At 41.3% G+C, this 22,205-nt stretch overlaps 1 protein-coding gene across 2 annotated transcripts; it reads left to right on the top strand.

Annotated features, from left to right (window-relative positions):
• Nucleotides 1–3,148: 3,148 nt before the first annotated feature.
• Nucleotides 3,149–21,419, top strand: ZC3HC1 (zinc finger C3HC-type containing 1). 2 transcript variants are annotated; one of them, XM_029233375.1, is made up of 10 exons: nt 3,149–3,546; nt 5,030–5,141; nt 7,246–7,396; nt 8,155–8,238; nt 14,728–14,855; nt 15,859–16,016; nt 16,779–17,022; nt 17,858–18,070; nt 18,534–18,740; nt 20,978–21,418. In XM_029233375.1, exons 1-10 carry the CDS (start codon nt 3,401–3,403, stop codon nt 21,044–21,046), a joined length of 1,512 nt encoding a protein of 503 aa, XP_029089208.1. In that variant the 5' UTR covers nt 3,149–3,400; the 3' UTR covers nt 21,047–21,418. The 2 variants fall into 2 exon arrangements, with proteins under 2 accessions (XP_029089208.1, XP_029089207.1); XM_029233374.1 differs by having other exon boundaries at nt 3,401–3,546; nt 17,828–18,070; nt 20,978–21,419.
• Nucleotides 21,420–22,205: the final 786 nt, after the last annotated feature.

The raw sequence follows: 22,205 nt of genomic DNA, 5'->3' as shown, positions 1-22,205 counted from the left end.
AGAGAAGAACAGAGCAGGGTAAGTGGAAGAGGAATTCCAGGTGTCTGTTTGGGGAGGGGAGGAGTTGCAAGTGTCTATAGAGTGATGTGGGTAGGTCTCATTGAGAAGGTGACATTTGAATAAAGAAGTCACAAAGAATTGAAGGAGGTAAGGGAGAAAGTCACGTGGGTGTCTGGAAGAGCCTTCCAGGCAGAGGGAACAGGGAGTGCAAATGTCTCAAGGCAGGACTACATCTGTTAAATTCAAGGCCTAGTAAGGAGGCCAGTGTAGCTGAAGCAGAGGGAATGAGGGGGAGAATGGAAGATATTGGAATCAGTGAGAATAAGTAATTTTTTTCAAGGAGTTTTGCTGTAAAGAAGAGCAGAACAATGGAGTGGTATCTGGACGAGGAACTGCAATCAGAGGTTTTTGTTTTGTCTCATTTTGAAGACGGGAGAAATAATATCTTAATGCTGACGTGAATGTTCAGTAGAGGGGAGAATCACTGGGCAATGTCCTTGAGTAGGCAAGAGGGGACTAGGCCGAGTGTACAAGGTTGGCCTTATGTAGGAGCACAGACTACAGCAAGTTTTCTCAATCTCTACACGTTTGACATTTTTGGGTGAGCTAATTCTTTGTTGTGAGGGGCTGTCCTGTGCACTGTAAGATGTTTAGCAGCAACACCAGCCTCTACCATCACCCCATCTGTAATAACCAAAAATGTCTCTAGAAATTGCCAAATGTCCCCTGGGAGGCAAAACTGCACCCATTTGAGAACCACTGATCTATAGTAACAGGAGGAAAGGTAAAGTACTATCAGAGGATAAGACAACCACTCAATATATGAAATGAAAAGACAAAGCTGCATTTATTGCTTACTATAGGCAGTGAGAGTCATACTTGTCAGGCACATGTTTAGAGAAGACCAAACTGCTAATTTTATATTCGATTTAGAGAAAGTGGGGAGTTCAGGGATTGGTGACCTTTCAGAGGTCTAAGTGTGTTGACATTCTCTGCAGAAGTGATAACTTGCATGAGGATATTGTTGATTGGTTGGCACTTGGAGGTGTGTGTACTGAAGCGAGTCTGTGATTGGCTGATTTTCAGAATCAATGGGTTGTCTCTGGGCTTGCAAAAGCATGTTCACTGGGGTGAGTTATCAACAGACTGAACTTAAAACTGGCTCTGATTTCTGGCTACTACCATGGGAATGCGGGAACTTAAAAAAGTCTCAGTATTCCACATGCTAGTGGGTAGATGCGGTGGTGTTAATTTGTGGAAGTTTTCTTCTGATTGCTTAAATTTTTTAAGTGAAATAGGAAACAAGGACATCAGCAGACAGGGAGGATGGATTCGAAGAGACACTGAAGATTTGAGGAGAGAAATATGAAAGTCATCTATGAAAGTAGGAGAGGAGGTACACTAGGGAAATGTAGTATGATTACTGGGCAGAATTAAGGGCCCACTTGAGGTCGACAGTACAAAGAGAGACAAGTCAGAATGCCATGCATTTTTTCTTTAACCGTATTCAGCTGACAGGGTGCAGGAGCAGAGTGGTGGAACGCTGAACTCTACTGTGATTGAGGTTTTGCCAAACCAGTACTACAAAGCAAGAAAGGTCCAAAGAAACTGAGAGTACATTCTAGAGGATGTATTATTTTCAGTTATATATTTTGCTTTTTTATGACATTGTCAAAAATACTCAGTAATAGAAAGAATAATATAATGAACCCCCATGAGTCTATCACTCAAATCCAACAATTAAAAACATTTTTCATCATGGGATTTCCCCTGTGGTCCAATGGTTAAGACTCCACGTTCCCAATGCAGGGGGCACAGGTTGGATCCCCGTTCAGGGAACTAGATCCTGCATGCATGCCGCAAGTAAAGATCCCAAGTGCTGCAACTAAGACCTGGAGCAGCCAAATAAGTAAATAAATAAACATTAAAAAAAATTTTTTTCATCTATTCTCCTCACATTTTCTTTTCCTCCAGAACTTTAAAGCAAATCCCAGACATCATACTAGTTCACCCACAAACACCTCAAGACGTATCTCTTATAAGTAAGGATTTTTTTTGGCCACGACACGAGGCTTGTGGGATCTTAGTTACACAACCAGGGATGGAACCTGGGTCCTCAGCAGTAACAGTACCGAGTTCTAATCCCTAAACCACCAGGGAATTCCCAGTAAGGACTTTTAAAAACCATAATCACAGTGCCATTATCACATATAACAAAACTAAATAAGTCTTTAATATTAACTAATTCTCTGTCCATATGCAAATTTTGCAAAGGAATGATGATAATGATTGGCATGGAACTGAAGCTGGCTAAGGAGAAAATAAGGTGGTGTTGTTCGGAACAATGGAAAGGCTGAGATCAATAGGCTGAAAGTCCTGGTGGGCGGGAACAACTACTGAAGTTAGGAGCCCACAGAGAGTGAGCTGGCGGGGGGTGGGGGGGGTTGGGGGGTGGCCCCACTTTTACCTTTGCCCATTGCTCAGTCACATCAGTCTCTTTTTTCTGTTTATTATATGAGGCAAACTCCTTCCAGTTTGGGATGCTGTTAGAGTCTGTGTAGATCTCTTTCCCACAATCTCATCTATTTTAACTCCAGCACAGATGCTCTCAGGAGAATCTGTAGACTGAATTAGGTCCTCCTTTACCCTAACCCTAACCCTTGGGATTTCTTTGGAGCACTTGTAATTTCAAAAGTTCAGGAAAACGTATTTTTTTAATGTCTAACTCCACTAAAAATTACGTCTCCTTTATTCACTGCTGTCATTGCCAGCGCCGAGGACAGCGTCAGTAGGACACCCTCAATAAATAATTTTTGGACAAAGCAGGGAAGAAGTGTTCGATAACGGCAAACGCCAGACTTCTAAACCCACCCGTAACACGGTTTCTAAGGATTCTAAATTATTTACTCTCAAGTGACTGTCGCCATTCCCTCACATGTAAAAAGATAAACTTAGGAGAGTCTTATCAGTTAATTACCTTAAGACTAAATTGGGCCCCTCAACCCTGCTGAACTCGGAAAGACAGCGCTCTAAAAACCTCTTATCAAGCCAGGTATGCTCGTACATAAAGGAAACGACTAATCTTGGTGTTTAACCAGAGCCCTCCCGCGAGGGTCTACCTCGGTTTTGTTTGGGCCACGCCGCAGGGCATGCGGGATCTAAGCTCCCCGACCAGGGGATGGAACCCACACCCCCTGCAATGCAAGCGCGTAGTCTTCACTGGACCGCCAGGGAAGTCCCTACCTCGTTCTAAAATGGCCAGGAAGGGCTGGGCCCGGCGGTGACACCCGGCAGGTTGCTTGGGCCAACGCGTGGGAAGCCGAGAGAGGATCTTAACCGCTCAGAACGGAAGTTCCTGAGCCTTCACACGCGCGGGGAAGCAACTCGGAAACGGACCAAGATGGCGGCGCCCACTGAGGGGCCAACGTTTGCCGCGGGGGTCGAAAAGAATTGTAGTGCGGTTGTTCGCTCCCCAGAAGAGACTCCCCAGAAAGTCCGGCAGCTGATAGATGAGGGGATTGCCCCGGAAGAGGGAGGCGCCGAAGCGTGAGTCCGCGAGTCCACCCTGGGTCTGGCGACGGCGGATTGGAGAGGGTTTGGGGGACTCAGGCCAGGGTAGGATACCCTGGGTCTGTAACTCGGGCGATGGGAATGGCTGCGGCTTGGGATCTTGAAGAGATTGGGGTTCCTTCGCTCAGTCGGCTTTAATCTTCTGCTCGGGAGGTACTGGGCGCAATTTTGCCTTAAGACAAGTTTTGGGAGGAAGGAAAAAGACAGGACCGCGAACTGAATATGCGCACCTGATTTCTCTGAGACTTCTTAACCTTTTTAAGTCCTAGACACCTTTGGCAGCCTGGTAAAGTTTATGAACACCTTCTGAGAATTATATTTTTAAATGCATAAAGTAAATTACATAGGATTATAAAGGATACCAATTACGTTGGAATGCAGTTATCAAGAAATAAAAGAAAAAAAGTGATGCAGTAAAACGCTTCATTATTTAAGAGTTAAATAATATCTAGTAATAGGTCTGTTATCTACCATAATTTTGAAGTAGCGAGAGCATAAACGGTATTTCAAAACATGTGCAACAACCATAATGTGGTGACAAAATACCTGTGAATTCCATTGATGACAAATTTACAGGTACTGCTGATGCTACTGTGGTTTTTTAAATTATCTTCATTCATAATGGAGGGAAATGCTACATTTCAGTTAGAGGATACCAAAATAAATGTCATTTTTTTCTATCCAAGTTTATGGAAGCTCTGAATTTTTTCCAAGATCCACACCTCCCTGAGGCTGTCACTCTCAGAAGGATTCTTAGAATAAATTACTTTATTTTGAGTTATAATAGTTGGTGTAATCTTACTTTTATTAAAATTACTTTTGTCTTCAGTAGTTCCTCCCTCTACACTTCCCAGGTGCTGTTGAAATGCCTTTCACTGAATATAAAAGAATTGTTTTGCTGGGTTTTTTCTCCTTGAATTTTTTCATGAAATAGCTAAAATTCTTTACTTTGATTTAAATTTTCAAATTAGTTCCTTTGGGGAAGAAGTGCATAGCAAGGATCAATCCAGGTAGAAATATCAAAATTGTCATTTTCTGCTGTTAAAATAGTTAAATTTCTAAGATGGTTCAAATTGGATAATGCACAGAAGCCTTGAGTCTTATTTTGTGTTTACAAAAATTATGCAAAATACTGTTGGAGAGCAATGAGTGCGGTAGCATAGTTTGCCAGTATAGGATTAGTGGAGTATGGTCAAGGTAGAAATTGCTTGAAACTTAGTTATGGCCAAACTGTAGAGATTTGAATGCCAGTCTGAAGAATTTGGATTCTGCTTAGTAAGTATTGTGAAACTATTGACAGTGTTAAACAGAAAAATTACCTGACTGAAATGATATTTAGAAAGGTTAAAATCCAGAGTGGCGTGATTGATGATACAATGTGCAGAGAAGCTAGATAAAAAACGTTTAGGCAAAGTGATGCCTTGAAAGGATTACCAATAGTTCTGCCACTTTATTTTAGGAAGGACACATCTGCCACACTCCAGTCAGTTAATGGATCACCCCGAGCAGAAGAACCTCCATTGGAATCTAGAAGCAAAGAAGCCTTCTTTAGCAGAGTGGAAACCTTTTCTATATCCTTTTTGGTTCGAGTGAGTTGCACTTTCTGCCTGCTTCTGGAATTATTCTTCTAGGAGTAACACCACTTTCTCTGATGTTTTTAATTTTTAGAATTAAACTTGGTAAGAAATTTGGCTGGAGCTCCGTGGGCTCTTCACAGGGATAGTTCACAACATGGCAGCGGGCTTCAGTCAGAGTGAGCAAACAAGAGAGAGCAAGATAGAAGCTAGGTCTCAACTGACATCACATCACTTTTGCCATTTTCTATTTGCTAGAGTGTTTTTAATTTAAAGCAATTACAGACTTATAGAAAGATTGCACAGGTTACAAAGAACTTCCTTGTGAGTACTTGAAAGTAAGTTGCCAAAGTGACACCTCATTACCCCCAAATATTTCCCACAAACAAGGACTTTCTCTTACATAACCACAATGAAACCATCAAAATTGGGAAATTCACATAATAAATTACTGCCATATAACCCTTACATCATAATCATTCCCTCAATTGTAGTAAAAATGTTCTTTATAGCAAAAGGATCCAGTTGAGAATCCTCAGTTTTTCCTTGAATTTCATGACCTTGATACTTTTGAAGATTATAGGCCGTTATTTTATAGAGTGTATCTCAACTTGCATTTGTCTGATGTTTCATTATGATTAGATTCAGGTTATGTAGGAATATCACAGAAGTAACGCTGTGTTCTCATTGCATCCTGTCAGGTGGCACATGATTTTGATCTGTCCCTTTACCCTCGATCATCATTTTGATCAATTGATTAAGGGAGTGTCTGTCGGTGTTTTCCATTGTAAAGTAGCTTTTTCCTCCTTTGTAATTAAACTTTTGTGGGGATGTGCTTTGAAACCATGTAAATATCGCATTCCTCATCAAACTTTATGTAACTTATTGTAGCAGCATGGGCTCATGATTTCCTTTTTTATTCAATGGGTCATAATCCATTACTATTATATATTTTGAGATTCCAGTTGCCCCTGATTTGGTGAGTGGGAGCCCCATGTAGATGCTCTTTACACCCCACTTGGCTACAGCACCCCAAGGTAGGCCCCCCTCTGTATGGACTCCCTCTTTACCCGACTTGGCTTTTTTTTTTTTTTGGCTTTTGACACCATGCGATGAGCTGTCTCCCCACCTCCTGGCTTAATCCTCTGCCTTGCTCACCACCTGGTGGCTTTAGGACTGAATTGTTCAGGAAGGGGAAAGTATTTTAACCATGCTTCTACTCCTGTTCCTTGGATTCATTCCTGATATTGACAAAGCATTTAAAATCATTTTCTTTTGTTGTTTTTTTGTTCCCATTGGATATAAATTGATTGCCACTTTGATATGATAATTATTTATTTAACTTAAGCTAGTTAAGTGATTCTATTACTTTTATTCTACATAATCCAAACTCCTTTAACATTTACATTTAGATTTTGTTTCTAGCCTTCAGTCCTCCTTTTGCTGCTATTAGAATGTTTTCAAGTTCCTATATCCCTTGTAAAAATATAGAACTTTCCTGCATCTTTTATGTTTTATCCTTTTTTTTTTTTCTGTGCTCTGTAAAACAAGAGCTCTATAGGTAAAATAGAAAAAGCTGAGTGTTGAATATTAAAGATCAATAAATATTTTAGGACATATTTCCCATGCACATACTTACAGATGCTCTTGATGCTCTCAGCTTACTTAAAACACACATACCACACACACGTTAGTATATAACAATCAAATTTGGAGTAGGGAGGAATAATGAATATTATTAATTTTACTGACTTTATTCTTCAGAAGGCAAAAGTGGATGTGATACAACAGGAGAGCAGAGATGAGTGATAAAATATTTTAGCTTGTTTGACCTTCACCATCCCTTACTGCTTAGGCAAATCCCAGTGCTTTCACTAGTGTTTTCAAATCCCTAGTATTTCATATTAAGCAAAAGCGAATGGCTTTTCTACTGTACCCCACAACCAATAATAAAATAAACATTTAAAACATATAAAATACATAGGGCTTCCTGCTGCTTTTCCTCTTAATGTGTTTATTCCTATATACATTGAGTTAAAGTTTTCATTTCTGACTTGTTCATTTTAATGTACATGCATGTTGTCTTTCTTAATGTGAATACTCTTTGAAATGGGCAGGTAAGCCCCCTGAGCTGTCTCCACTGGTCTGTGCAAAATATGGCTGGGTCACAGTTGAATGTGATATGCTGAAGTGCTCCAGCTGTCAAGCTTTTCTCTGTGCCACTTTACAACCAGCTTTTGATTTTGACAGATGTAAGTATAAAGTACAAATTACATTTTTCTCCATATTCAAAAGATATCTATACTAGGTGTTTTTTGTTTGTTTTTTTTTGTGGTACGTGGGCCTCTCACTGTTATGGCCTCTCCCGTTGCGGAGCACAGGCTCCGGACGCACAGGCTCAGCGGCCATGGCTCACGGGCCCAGCTGCTTCGCGGCATGTGGGACCTTCCCGGACTGGGGCACGAACCCGTGTCCCCTGCATCGGCAGGGAGACTCTCAGCCACTGCGCCACCAGGGAAGCCCTATACTAGTTTTTCTGAAACGACCAGTCACTTGTGTTTGATCAAAGAATGTGTACTTCTGTATATAACAAGGTGAATTTGTGATTGTCTTCACCCTCATTACTTTTTTTTTTTTTAAAGCTCAGCTACTTTAGAGTGAACCTGACTTTGTGTATTCTGGGAAACTAACAGCAGTATGTTTATTTTATAGTTCCAAAATTTATACTTAGGCTAAGAGACACAGGACTTTTATGAAGGCTCACATTTTGGAATGCCTGCCTTATAAGATACATGATATCTCCTTTGTTATTGCTTTCAGAATCTTGATTTAGAACTTGTTTTGTGAAAAATATTAAGATGTTTCAGTTGCTAATATTTCATGTCTTTAAAATTTTTCTGAGTTATTTTAATTCTTAGTTGTATCTATACTCTTAAAGGCTTTTGGTCATTGGATTTTGAATCCATACAAGACATTGTTTTTAAGGCATTGTTATCTATTCGGGTTTCAGATAAGGAACGATGTGCTGAGCTGAAGAAAGCCTTGTGTACTGCCCATGAGAAGTTCTGTTTCTGGCCAGACAGCCCCTCTCCAGGTACTTATTTACAAAATTTTCCATTTACCATCTCTTCTTGGTCAATGCGGGGTTCTTTTGTTTTGTTTTTTTGCTTGTTTATTTGTTTTTAATTGGGGTATAGTTGCTTTACAGTGTTGTGTTAGTTTCTGCTGTACAGCGAAGTGAATCAGCTATATGTATACATATATCCCCTCTTTTGGATTTCCTTCCCATTTAGGTAACCACAGAGCATTGGGTAGAGTTCCCTGTGCTATACAGCAGGTTCTCATTGGTTATCTGTTTTATACATATTAGTGTATATATGTCAATCCCAATCTCCCAGTTCATCACTACCCCTGATCATTGCATTTCTCATATTGTCTATTTCTTTGAGAAAATCTAGCCTTTGAAGTTTCTTTTTCCTCCTGTCTATTTGCGCTTTACAAGAGAACTAATATTCATTCACTTATTGTGTTATTTATTAAGTGCATTTGACATGCCAAAGGTTTAATCGTACATACATTATCCCGTTTAATCCTCTCAGGGGCCCTGGGAGGTAGATATCAACCTGATTTTTAGGTGAGGAAACTGAGAATCAGAAATCTTTTTTTTTTTTACTATTTTATTTATTTATTTGTTTGTTTGTTTGCTTATTGCTGCATTGGGTCTTAGTTGCTGCGCGCGGACTTTCTCTAGTTGTGGCAAGCAGGGGCTACTCTGCGTTGTGGTACACAGTCTTCTTATTGCGGTGGCTTCTCTTGTTGTGGAGCACGGGTTCTAGGCGCACAGGCTCAGTAGTTGTGGCTCACAGGTTCTAGAGCACAGGCTCAGTAGCTGTGGCGCACGGGCTTAGTTGCTCTGCGGCACTTGGGATCTTCCCGGACCAGGGCTCAAACCCGTGTCCCCTGCATTGACTGGCGGATTCTTAACCACTGTGCCACCAGGGAAGTCCCAAGAATCAGAAGCCTTAAAACCAGCTAGTGAGGAGCCATGACCATGGTTTTATCTGATCTCAGACTCTCTGCTTTTCCCACCAGAGCAAACAGCCCCGTGTTCTACCCAGGCTTCCTGGTACACTAATGGCACTAACGGTGGCAGTTAAATATGGTTCAGTTGCTAAAGAAGACTCACAGGACCCCACATTAGAGTGATCACAAATCTACAGTTTTTTACAGTAAAACAGCACAATATATCAGTAGCACTGAAGTAAGGATATCATCACAGCCAAAGACTGCCCCATGGTAAGGGGTCTGGAGAGGCCAGGTGCAGGCTCCTCTTGTCCTTCTCGTGTAAGGGCTGTGGCAGTACGCACTCTCTCTCGAATCAGAAACCACTGATGTGTGCACAAAATGCTTCAGAACACGGGAACCCAAGACGTAGTCTCAAGTGGGATTTGCTTTTATTTTGCTGGTCGTGTTGGCATATTCCTGCTGAGTAACCAGCTTCAACAGCCGAGCCCGCCAGGGGGCTCACCAAGACCAGGGACAAAACTCTTTGGACCCATGTTTACAATGCAGCACTATTAATTCATATATTTCATGCTTGACAGGAAATCAGCTCCATGTAAGTATGTTTTTTATTTCAGTAGGACAGCTCAGGCTAATTCCAGGGTCACTGATGCCCAGGAATATTCCATGAGTGACCACTAAGAGGAAAAAATAGTTGGAAAGTGACCGTAGAGTGCCATCTACTGATATATGAAGAGGTGATAGAAAAGGAATTATTAAGAAATGAAATTTTTAAAGTGAAAATGACTGTATAACAAGGATTTCCTGCTGTTGGCCTAGCTGTTTCACTGTGTAGTATAACAAAACTCAGTCCTATGCGTATTTGAATCTTCTCTGTCCGGTGCACCCAGGGCAGAGATAGATTCTCTATCTGCTAAGGCCTATGTTGGTGGTTGCGAACTCTTGCTACCATGCACTCTACTTTCTTTTTTTTTTTGCATTTTAATTTTTTTGTACAATTTTTAAAGGTTACTTTCCATTTATAGTTATTACAAAATATTGGCTGTATTTCCCATGTTGTACAATACACTCTACTTTCTTGGTCCCATTTGTGACTTCAGCTACTACCTACTTGAAGACTTCTGACTTCTATTCAGATCTCTCTTTTGAACTTGACTCATATTTTCAACTACCTTCTAAACATTTCCACTTAAAATCTTACAGGTACCTAGAACTCAAAATATACAAAACTGGTTTCTTCATCTTATGCTTAAAACTTTATTCACTTCTTATGTTGTCTCCATCTTGGTAGATGTTACTTACCTCCCCTTCCAGTTATGCTACCCAAAAACCTGAAAGTCACCTTAGATGCCCCTCCTTATCATCACCAGCTGGTCCTATCCATTCTACCTCCTAAATAGATCTCAAATATGACCTTCCAATTATATCATCCCTTGATTTGTTTTTTTTTTTGCGGTGCGTGGGCCTCTCACTGCTGTGGCCTCTGCCGTTGCGGAGCACAGGCTCTGGACGCGCAGGCTCAGCGGCCATGGCTCACAGGCCTAGCCGCTCCGCGGCATGTGGGATCTTCCCGGACCAGGGCACGAACCCGTGTCCCCTGCATCGGCAGGTGGACTCTCAACCGCTGCGCCACCAGGGAAGCCCCCTTGATTTGTTTTTTTGACATTCAAGAGACTTCTGTGTGGAGAAAAGAACACCTCAACTATTTATACTTTAATGCTTGCATTTATTAAGCATATCTAATAAAATTGTGAAGGTAATTTTTTTCTAACATTTACCAATAATTACAAACTAAATTAAATCACTGTAAACATTTTAAATTACAATTACTAATTTATTAGGACTGATTATTTTGAGCATATCGTATACTTTAAAGTAGACAAAATATACACATACATTAATTGTAAAACACATATTTAAACTTATGTGAAGACATTTTCATGATGGGATTAATTTCTTCTCTGTTCACTCTTTTCCCTTTATAGGTTTTTAGTGGTACTTTCTTAGGGTTGTAACAATCAGACCAAATCCTGAATTAGAAGATGATAGATAGGTGTTGGGACCTGGTTTCTTCTCCCAAGTTTTGTTAAACCAAAGCCACTGGTCATCAGGACGTGTTTCCGTTTTATTATTAAACCTCACTTTTTTAAAGTCCACACCTTTCTCATTGATTTCAGTTTTTTATTACCTGACTTTTCTAGTAAAATGATGCATCTTTTAAAATTAATGACTTTTTTGACCTATTTGGTTGCTTGCAACAACTTTAAATTTTTTTAATTTATTTTTGTCTGCGTTTGGTCTTCATTGCTGTGCGCAAGCGTTCTCTAGTTGCGGCGAGCAGGGGCTACTCTTTGTTGTGGTGCGCGGGCTTCTCATCACGGTGTCTTGTCTTGTTGCAGGGCACGGGCTCTAGGCACGCGGGCTTCAGTAGTTGTGGCACGAGGGCTCAGTAGTTGTGGCTCACGGGCTCTAAAGCGCAGGCTCAGTAGTTGTGGCACACGGGCTTAGTTGCTCTGCGGCATATGGGATCTTCCCAGACCAGGGATCATCGAACCTGTGTCCCCTGCATTGGGAGGCGGATTCTTAACCACTGCACCACCAGGGAAGTCCCAACTTTAAATAATTTGATAAACTCTTAAGGAATATTTTGTTACCCTTGAATATAGAAAGTGTCTCTTTGTTTTATTTTTAACTTTTTGAGTAATTTCTAAAATTGTGGAGTGTTTCAAGTATAGAAAAAATTGTAGATAATAATAATATAAGAAACATCTCTGTATCTACCACCCAACCCCACCTAATACTAACATTTTGCTATCCTTGCAAAACCACCTCACCCTGCTTTCTTTCTGTTAATCAGGAAGAATTACAGATACAGCTGTGTAGTCTTCCCCAATCTCATTCCCTGCCTCCCTGTCCTGTAATAACTACTATCCTGAGTTTGGTGTCCATGATTTGCTTACATGGTTTCTATGTCTACAACATTTACATGTATCTAGAAGCAATATATATGGCACTATTTATTTGTTTTAAAATTTTCTATGAATGTTATCATTCTATATATATTCTGCAACCTACTTTTGTAGGGGGAGTCAACTTTTTTAAAATTAATCCATGTTGTCACATGTAGCATGTTTGAAGCTTTATAATAAGTAGGGCCATCTAAAATTTTAGTCTTCTAGGAGATGAGGGATAGTGTTTATCTAGTTAACTTTCCATTTGGGAAAACTAGCTTATTCATTTTAGAACCTCCTGTCAAACCATCTTTGTACATGATTGTTGTGTGTGACTGTAACTCAAACACCCTTTTCACCAAGTTATGTGTCATCACAAGTGCTAATCAATCCTTCCTGTACTTGGTACACTTCCTACCTACTCTGATTCTATTTAGCATATTCGCTCTTCCCTTCTCTGCTTACACAGATTTTGAGCTTTTAGATGTATAGATTACTGTTTTTCATAAAATTTGGGAAGTTTTCAGTTAGTATGTCTTCAAATACTCTTTCTGCCCCTTTCCCTGTCCTTCTTCTGTGTCTCCCATTATGCAGATGTTGGTGTGCTTGATAGTGTTCCGTCATTCAAAATTGATGCTCCTTCTCTCCATCCTTATGCCACTCATATCTTAGAGGGATTGCTACTTTAAATCACCTTAATGTCTGCTAAGCTTATTTCTTTGCATCCAGACTGACCCCTTAGTCTCTGCTCTAAACTAATACATACTGTCTATAATATCACTTTCACTTCTTCCTTTTAAAAAATCTTCCAGTAGTTTCTCATCACATACATTAATAAAATCATGGTCTGGCTGCTGTCTGTACTTTAACCTTCTCTCCGACTAGTCTCCCCACAGGAATACTGTGTTCCAACCCTGTGAGACTATTTAGAATTCCCCACATGTGTTATCCTCTAGGGCTTTACTTTTACACACTGTTGTTGGTCTTTCCAATTCAGCTTAGACCTGACTTCTTCTGAGAAACCTTTCCTGAGACTCTGCTTTTTAAACATAATCACAGGGACTTTCCTGGTGGTCCAGTGATTAAGACTCCATGCTCCCAATGCAGGGGCACGGGTTTGATCCCTGGTCTGGGAACTAAGATCCCACATGCTGAACAGTGTGGCCAAAAAATAAACATAATCACAAAAGTACTATCACAACTCTATCCAAAAAAATCAGTAATTTCTTTTTCTTTTATTGTTTATTTTTCCAGCTTTATTGAAGTATAATTGACAAAATTGTAAGATATTTAAAGTATGCAGGGGGCTTCCCTGGTGGCACAGCGGTTAAGAATCTGCCTGCCAATGCAGGGGACACGGGTTCGAGCCCTGGTCGGGAAAGATCCCACATGCCGCGGCGCAACTAAGCCCGTGCGCCACAACTACTGAAGCCCGTGTGCCTAGAGCCTGTGCTCTGCAACAACAGAAGCCACTGCAATGAGAAGCTCGCACGGCACAACGAAGAGTAGCCCCCGCTCGCCGCAACTAAAGAAAGCCCATGCGCAGCAGCAAAGACCCAATGCAGCCAAAAATAAATAAATAAATAAATAAATTTTTTTAAAAAGCATGCAATGTGGTGATCTGATATACATATACACTGTGAAAGGATTTCCCTGCCCCCATCAAGTAAATTAATTCTTTTTTGAAAATTGCATTATGGGGTTTCTAGGAACCAAAGTGTAGTGTTAGAGTGAGATGATAAGGATTTTAAATATTAGGGCATTTGATTCTGGGACCCAAGAAATTGTAATCATTTTAAGACCCAAAGTACTAGAAGTTTAGCTCTATCAAATGATATTAAAAACCATACTGTAATCATTTTGTTGTTGAGAAATAAAAATCAGTACTCTGATAACTGATCTTTTAGCATCAGAAAATTAATATTATTTAATAATAGCAAATATCTATTGGGTGCTTCCGTGGTGGCACAGTGGTTGAGAGTCTGCCTGCCAATGCAGGGGACACGGGTTTGAGCCCTGGTCTGGGAGGATCCCACATGCCACAGAGCAACTAGGCCTGTGAGCCACAACTACTGAGCCTGCGCATCTGGAGCTTGTGCTCCACAACAAGAGAGGCCACGACAGTGAGAGGCCCCACGCACCGCGATGAAGAGTGGCCCCCGTTCGCCGCAACTAGAGAAAGCCCTCGCACAGAAACGAAGACCCAACACAGCCAAAAATAATGAATAAATTTAAATATATATATATCTATTGGTAGGAGTAATGAGAAATCTGTAAATTATGTGAGATATTGTCTCTGCCCTTAAGGAAAATAAAACATTACTGAGATTAAACCTAAAAACAATACGTAAAACAATCCTAAAAAACAAGTGATAAATAATGATAATAATGATGAAGTAACTGTGATACATAGCACTTACTGTACACTGGGAACTACTTTTAGCACTTCAGTTACATTATTTTAATTGATTATCACAAGTCTAGGTGTTATTGTTAATTTCTTAATATCATCGAATATCATCAATTTACATTTCCCCTGTTGTTCTATACATGCTTTTTATTTTTTATAATTTGTACCAATATAATCTCCCAGTTTACTTTTTCCACAGATCGATTTGGGATGTTGCCATTGGATGAACCTGCGGTTCTTGTTAGTGAATTCCTAGATCGTTTTCAAAGCCTTTGTCACTTGGACTTCCAGCTTCCTTCCCTGAGGCCAGAGGACTTAAAAACTATGGTGAGTTTTTCTTGGCTAGCATACAGTGGCCTTCAGTTGTCGCCAGCATGAATCATTTGTTTTAATGACAAGAGGCTACAGATAGCTAGGAAGAGAACTACTTGTTTGTCTCTTAACTGACCTTTTTCAATCTCTACCATAAAGAGGATTTGAGGGTTTAAATAAGTGAGTTCCATTTAAACTTTTAGATATGATTCTTTAAGTGGCGTAAATTCAATTTTATCTCAATTTGTTACTTAAACATTTAACAGAAGATACTGAAATGTGGCTTCATATGGTTTATCGCATACTATTTTCCAAAAGAAAGTGCTGGAGAAGTTATAAACTCCCTTTTCCCTTGTAAATAGAAATTTTGAAATGCTCTGTCCTATCTGCACTTTGAAACTGAATATTTACTGTCCCATTTCATCATCCTGTGGGTATTCTGTCAAGACAAACGTTACTGTAGGAAATAGAAGCTATTATTTTGCTTCTTCAAGTTGAGAAGCTATTATGGATTTTAGCACCAAACTGTTAGCCTCTGATGCCTATTATAAATGTCCTCCTGTCTCTAGTCAATGAAAGTTTTTTCACCCTGTCATAATGCTTTCTTATTCTTAGAACAAAAGTAAAGACTGTGGCAAGGTCTTTTGTGGTGTCAAAAGTAAATTCATTGCCAGGCCAAGAAATTAGTAGTAGTCTGTTGTGATTATTTGGGTTTGAAGTTTACAGGTTTCAGGGAAAATATGCAATTGGTAATTTGAAACCAAGTTAGTACTAAGAGAAGATGTGGTAGTTCCAGAAACACTGCTCCCTTTCTCAATCAGCAGATCCAGGGCAGTTCAGAAAGCTTCTGTGTGATACCTTAGCCTGTGCTGGAAGTAAGTCTTCTCCAATGAAGAGAATTGTCTTCGTGTTTGTCATTTTTTTCATGATTTTTGCCTTGTACCACCTAGGTACATCATTATCTATGACTTTTCATGGTGGTTGAAACTTTAAGTCTTTTCTCTTGATTCCTTTGTAGTGCTTGACAGAAGACAAGATCAGTCTTCTCCTGAACCTGCTTGAAGATGAACTTGATCACGGAACTGATGAGAGAAAAACTGCAACCAAACTAGGTTCAGACATCATCCAAATCCATGTCACTGCCTGTATTCTCTCCGTGTGTGGCTGGGCGTGTAGGTTAGTGAATTTGCCTGGGGACATAAACTGTGACAACATTATATACCCACACACAGCAGTTACTCCTATCATTTGGAGATCACATGGTGTTTCCTGTGAGAAAAACAGTGACAAAGAAAAACTAAGGGGGTGGAGGAGGGATAGAAAGAATTAGTAACAAAACCAGAATTAGAACTCAGGAATTCTTGAACATGCCTGAACTTTGTTTCTTTTACTATCACTTCCCAGCTGGGAATTCGTGTTCCTATAAACAGTGAAGCTCCTTTCTAGTTTTAGAAAGGAAAAATCAGTTTAATTGATAAGAAGTACGGAAGGAAGCACCAGCTGGAATCCTCTAGGCCCCAAGTTGGTGTCTGCATTCCAGCTGCTCAGTTCAGCAGACTGCCTCTGAGACAGAAGACTGTCAAACCAATTTTGATTTACTTTAAATATGCTTTCTTTGGTAGATTAAGCAATACTTTTCATTTACACAGAAAAACTTTAAAAGGGACATGAGAAATTTATAAAACTTAACCTTTAAAATAGGCTTGCCATAGAGAGCATGCTAAGACCCCTAGATCTTTCTGTAGGAAATACGTGAGAGATGATGAAGCTGGGTCCTAGCATCGGAGGACGGGGCCCTGAGAGGAGGTGGTTCCCAGTCCCCTGGCCTGTTTCAGAGATTTGTTTGATGAGATGAAGCATACTCACAGATCATTATGCTTAGTCCCTTGAAAATGTTATCCTCTGAGAAAACGCACTTTTTTTTCTATTCCTACCTAGTTCTTCGCTGGAACCCATGCAGCTCTCCCTGATAACATGTTCACAGTGTATGAGGAAGGTGGGGCTCTGGGGCTTCCAGCAGATAGAGTCATCCATGACCGACCTGGATGCCTCCTTTGGTCTGACCAGCTCCCCCATCCCAGGCTCTGAGTGCCGGCCAGAGCGCTTCTCTCTGGTGCCTGAGTCTCCTCGGAGGATGATGACTCGGAGCCAGGATGCCACGTTTTCCCCAGGCTCAGAGCAGGTATAGACTTAGTTGGCTTGTTTGGGGTGGACTTTTAATTTATTTTTTCAAATTTTATTCTGTTTTTTAAAAAATATTTATTTATTTGGCTGTGCCGGGTCTTAGTTGCAGTACATGGGATCTTCGTTGAGGTGTGTGGGATCTTTTAGTTGCGGCATGCGGGCTCTTAGTTGCAGCATGTGGGATCTAATTCCCTAACCAGGGAGCAAACCCGGGCCCCCTGCATTGGGAGCGTGGAGTCTTAACCACTACCACTGGACCACCAGGGAAGTCCTAGGGTGGACTTTTTTTTTTTTTTTGCAGTACACGGGCCTTTCACTGTTGTGGCCTCTCCCGTTGTGGAGCACAGGCTCCGGACGCGCAGGCTCAGCGGCCACGGCTCACGGGCCTAACCACTCCACGGCATGTGGGATCTTCCCGAACCGGGGCACGAACCCATGTCCCCTGCATCGGCAGGCGGACTTTCAACCACTGCGCCACTAGGGAAGCGCTCAGGGTGGACTTTTTAAAAACAGCATTCTTACCAAAAGTGTTGTTGGCAGAAAAGTTGGAAATTAACTTAGGTTGTATAATTAACTTAGGTTAAACTTCACTTATAACCGCAGTGACAAGAATATTACAGAGTGGTTTTATCACCAGTTGCAATGGAGATGCTAAACTCATTATTTTGTATAGAAATCTAATATTCTTTGAAGAGTTTAGTTATGTAAACAGTTCAGAAACTAAATTCTTATAGTTTTAAAAATATTAGCTTTCACATGCTTCTAGAAATATTTCTCCTGACCGTAGTCATTAATGTCATTAGGGTACTTCCATCATCTCCCCTTTCCTTCAGGCTGAAAGGAGCCCAGGTCCCATTGTCTCTAGAACTCGAAGCTTGGACTCTTCCAGTCCTGTTGACCGTCCTGAGCCAGAGGCCGCTAGCCCCACCACCAGAACCCGCCCAGTGACACGAAGCATGGGAACAGGAGACACCACTGGCCTAGAAGTGCCATCTAGTCCTCTTCGGAGAGCCAAACGGGCTCGCCTCTGCTCTTCCAGCAGCTCGGTGAGTCTGCCTGCATGTGTGGAGGTCCCTGAGCACAGCAGCACCCAAGCCCTCACCATGCAGCACAGAGAAGCAGGCATGAGCTGAGACTGGTCCTGTGGCTATAAGGAGGCCACGAGAATAAGTTTAAAGATGGGACAGTTGGGTAACCAGAGGGAAAAAAAATTTAAGGGTTTTGCCATTTGTTTCTTTGGGACATCTTCTGGCAATGTAATAAATTTGTCTTGCCCAAGGGACAGTAGTGAGAAAAGAGGATAGACCTGATAAGGGATGGTTTAACACAAAGGGAGTAAAAGAATTTTAAAAGTGAGAGGGAAATACATAGGCGAAGTTTAAAGGAGAACGTAAAACTAGAAACGTGCACATTGTGAGATTCTAGAGTTGACAATTTATAGCAATGCCTCCCTGAACTTACATAGTATCTGCCCTTCATTAACACGGATTCCTCTTCCTCCTCTCTCAGGACACATCTTCCCGAAGCTTCTTTGATCCCACTTCTCAGCATAGAGACTGGTGTCCTTGGGTGAATATCACATTTGGAAAAGAAACCAGGGAGAATGGTGGAACTGAGGTAGATGCCAGCACCCCGGCAGAGCCAGGCTGGAAGGCAGTGCTGAACATCCTCTTGGCCCACAAAGAGGCTAACCAGCCAACTGAAACCGACTCCATGGTGAGATAAGCCATTGCCCTGACCATGTGCAGCACTTCCTGTTTATGGGATGAGGAGAGGAGGCTGGTCCTATAATTAGCACCCTGCCTGCCCACAGCTTTCATAAGTCAAGGTAGACACAGTCTGGGTTCATCCTAGAGAACAGGCATGGGACTGGTTCATTCTTTCTGCAGTTTAGCATATGGCATTCCACCGAACTCTGATAAATTCTTTGTCTTCTCCACTCAAATGACTCGAAGTAGAAAAGGAATACAGAAACAGAAAGAGATGACAGGCTGCTGCTAGTGTTGCAGAGCAGCTGCTTTTTCCATCTGAGTTACTGTCACTTGCACTTGGAGCCTGGCCAGTTAACTTAGCTGTCAGGATGGAGCACTGTGCTCCGCCACCACGACCTTGATTTCATTCCTTATGGTGGGCACGTTACTTTGCTGTGTTCCGCGGCCCCCTGTGCACTGACCCTCAGCTGCCATCACAGCAATGACTGCTGCTGGTGACACTTGTGGGTAAATGCAAACCCGTCATGACAGCTGAGAAAACAACTCAAGTGTTTGCTCTGTGCAAAGGACGGAAGTGAGAGGAGGGTGGGCATTAAGGAATCACAAAAACTGCATTCTCTTTCCTTTACTGGCTCATTCCCAAATTTGCCATGTAACTTGCTTAGTGTAAATATAATAATTTCTGACCTCTGTTCCCTCCAAGGACAAAGTAAAATAATACTTGCCAGCAGATGTTTATCAGAAGCATTCCCAGGTTCGTGGTTTTGTAGGGTCACAGAATTCCACTGGAGGGAGCTATAGTGATGCTAGATGCCCAAGAATGTGCATTCAGGGGCTTCCCTGGTGGCTCAGTGGTTAAGAATCTGCCTGCCAATGCAGGGGACACAGGTTCAAGCCCTGGTCTGGGAAGATCCCACATGCCACAGAGCAACTAAGGCCGTGCTCCACAACTACTGAGCCTGCGGTCTAGAGCCTGCAAACCACAACTACTGAAGCCCGCATGCCTAGAGCCCGTGCGCTGCAACAAGAGAAGCCCGCAATGAGAAGCCCGCACACCGCAACGAAGAGTAGCCCCCACTCGCCGCAACTAGAGAAAGCCCACATGCAGCAACGAAGACCCATTGCAGCCAAAGATAAATTAATTAATTAATTTAATTTAATTTAATTTTTTTTTTTTTTTTGGCCGTACCGCGTGGCATGCGGGACCTTTGAAGGTCCGTTTTAACAACTTGTCTTTTAAGATTCCCCACAGCTGCTGTGACTGGGAAGTACAAAACTTAGAAGCTCTGCAGTAAAGGATCTTGAAGTTAGAAAAAAGTTTATACTATTTTTCAACTTAAATCTCTCAACTGTGTCACTGTATTAACTAAATTGCCCTCAGTCACAAGTAAGAGTTCAAACTTTTCCCTCCTGGAACTTTATTTTATTGAGACATTCAGCCGCAAAGAGTATAAGAAAACAGTGAAAATGTCGTCTTCTGTCAGAAATTGGAGTGAACTTTATGGATTATCTTGCTAGATATGTTTGTGCTCTCACTGAGACCCTGTGCTTTTCACTGTGACTCTCAAAGGCAGAGAGAACCACATGTTCTGCTTCACTGAGAACTTTTATCTTTTAGTGAACTGTTTTGTCTCCCTGTAACACCATTTCTCAGAATCTCAGGTCACTTCACAGATGTGATCAAGTGGCAGTGAGATTCTTCCTATTATTAGCTCTGCTGGCTAAATCATGAGTCTGAGAAGGCCAAGGTCATAGTTTAAACTCTTAAGGGTCATTTAACTTTGTTTCATTCCTTGGCCTTAGATTATACTATTAGCACCAGCTAGGCATCTTGTAAATATGAATCCTTGTTCACAAGAGATGATGAATAGGGCCAATTCAGCATCACAGACGCGAAATCAGTGCAAAATGTGTGCTGCACTGATGCTGGGTCACAAGTGTCATCCTCACATTCAAAGATTAGGACACATACGGGTGCTTGGAGAAGGACAATAAGCCTTATTTTAGAGGCTCCAGAGTATGTTAGCAGTAATCTAACAGTAGACTCAAGCTTCTTGATTTTTAGTCTGGCTTTAGGTGTATATTATATGTAGCACAATATAAGATTAACTGGTTTTACTCACTCCTAGACATATGTAGATCATTGTGGGAGAAATTTACAGACCACACCTTAAAGCTATTACCCATCCTTTGTCTCTATAAAAGAATTTAATCTCTAATAATGAGCTTTTCTATTCATAGAGTCTCTCTGAGAAATCAAGGAAGGTGTTCCGAATATTCCGGCAGTGGGAATCTTTATCCTCATCCTGAAGATATTCCAGCCCTTCCTGCAGAGAAGTGGAATGAGTGGCTTTGAAACATGAAGCCTGAAGTCCCTTTTGAGCAGCTGGTGCTAAGTTTTTCTCCATTCTGGTTTAATCATAAGGAGCCCCTGCCCTTGCAAAGGCATGCATGTCATCCTCTGCATCTGACTGAGGGGAGAACCTGTTTGCAACACAGGGATGTGGGCTGGGCGAGGTAGGGCGACCCTGGCTCTGTTCAAGGGGTGCGTGGTTCCAAAGCTCAACTGAGGACCCAGGACTTGAGCATTTTTAGTGTCTTTAGTGGGGGCAGTGTTTTGAGGACTCTTATATCCCAGGAATACATCAGTATGTGTTAATAAAATATTTGTTAAGATTCTCACAGCTGGAGAACTGTTTTCCTCCTTGTCTAATGGGCTGACATAAAGGAAGCTGAGACTGAGAAAACTACAGTGGAGCAGTAAACAAAGGCAAAATTTCAGTTTTCAGATTGGCTGCAAAGCCTGGAATTTATTTGTGATTCTAGTCAAAGAAGTATTCCTAAACCAGAGGCAAGACGTTGTTCATTATATCACCAGGAGATCTCCTGATGTGTTATAGTGAATGGTAAGCTGATAATTTTCTCTCTTCATTTTGATAATAACAGAATAAGAGACTATAACAAAGGGAGGAAGGCTCTTCAGAAGAGACCCCTCTCCATGTGCCTTCTAATGCAAGGCTCCCCTGAGTGGGGCTCCCCAAGGCTCTTTCACTGCTTCTGGAGAGCATTGGTGTCCATGGTGGAGAAGCTGACCCTGACCTGCCCCAACTGAATAGACTACCCATTGAGAAAGTGAGCATGAAGGAAACTAGCTATTCTCCAGAATGTTGTACTTTCTTTTAGTGACTGTGGTTGGTTGGTTTTATAACTTCTTTTATACTGAAGTATTTTAAAGAACATATGTAATATAATATTCCACCCATGCTAAACTTTAGGTTATATCTCTAAAAAACAGAACATTTTTTCTATGTACTACAGCCAACAAAAATTAATAATCCCTTAATATCATCTAATACCCAGTCCACATACAAAATTCCCAGTTGTTCCAAAAATATCCTTTACTTTTTTTTTTTTTTTTTTGTGGTACGCGGGCCTCTCACTGTTGTGGCCTCTCCCGTTGCGGAGCGCA

The sequence above is a fragment of the Monodon monoceros genome, unplaced genomic scaffold (genome assembly GCF_005190385.1).
Source record: "Monodon monoceros isolate NGI ecotype Baffin Bay Population unplaced genomic scaffold, NGI_Narwhal_1 Super_Scaffold_2, whole genome shotgun sequence".
NCBI lineage: Eukaryota > Metazoa > Chordata > Mammalia > Artiodactyla > Monodontidae > Monodon > Monodon monoceros.
The sequence above is the reverse complement of the archived record's forward strand: the minus strand, read 5'-3'. Positions and strand labels throughout refer to the sequence as shown.

What these genes read in the sequence shown, in the direction of transcription:
- ZC3HC1 (XM_029233374.1), top strand. Translation starts at nt 3,401, where the DNA reads ATGGCGGCGCCCACTGAGGGGCCAACGTTTGCCGCGGGGGTCGAAAAG. An exon ending in GCAGAGTGGAAACCTTTTCT is followed by an intron (nt 5,142 to 7,245) that starts ATATCCTTTTTG and finishes TAATGTGAATAC; the next exon opens with TCTTTGAAATGGGCAGGTAA. An exon ending in GCCAGACAGCCCCTCTCCAG is followed by an intron (nt 8,239 to 14,727) that starts GTACTTATTTAC and finishes CTTTTTCCACAG; the next exon opens with ATCGATTTGGGATGTTGCCA.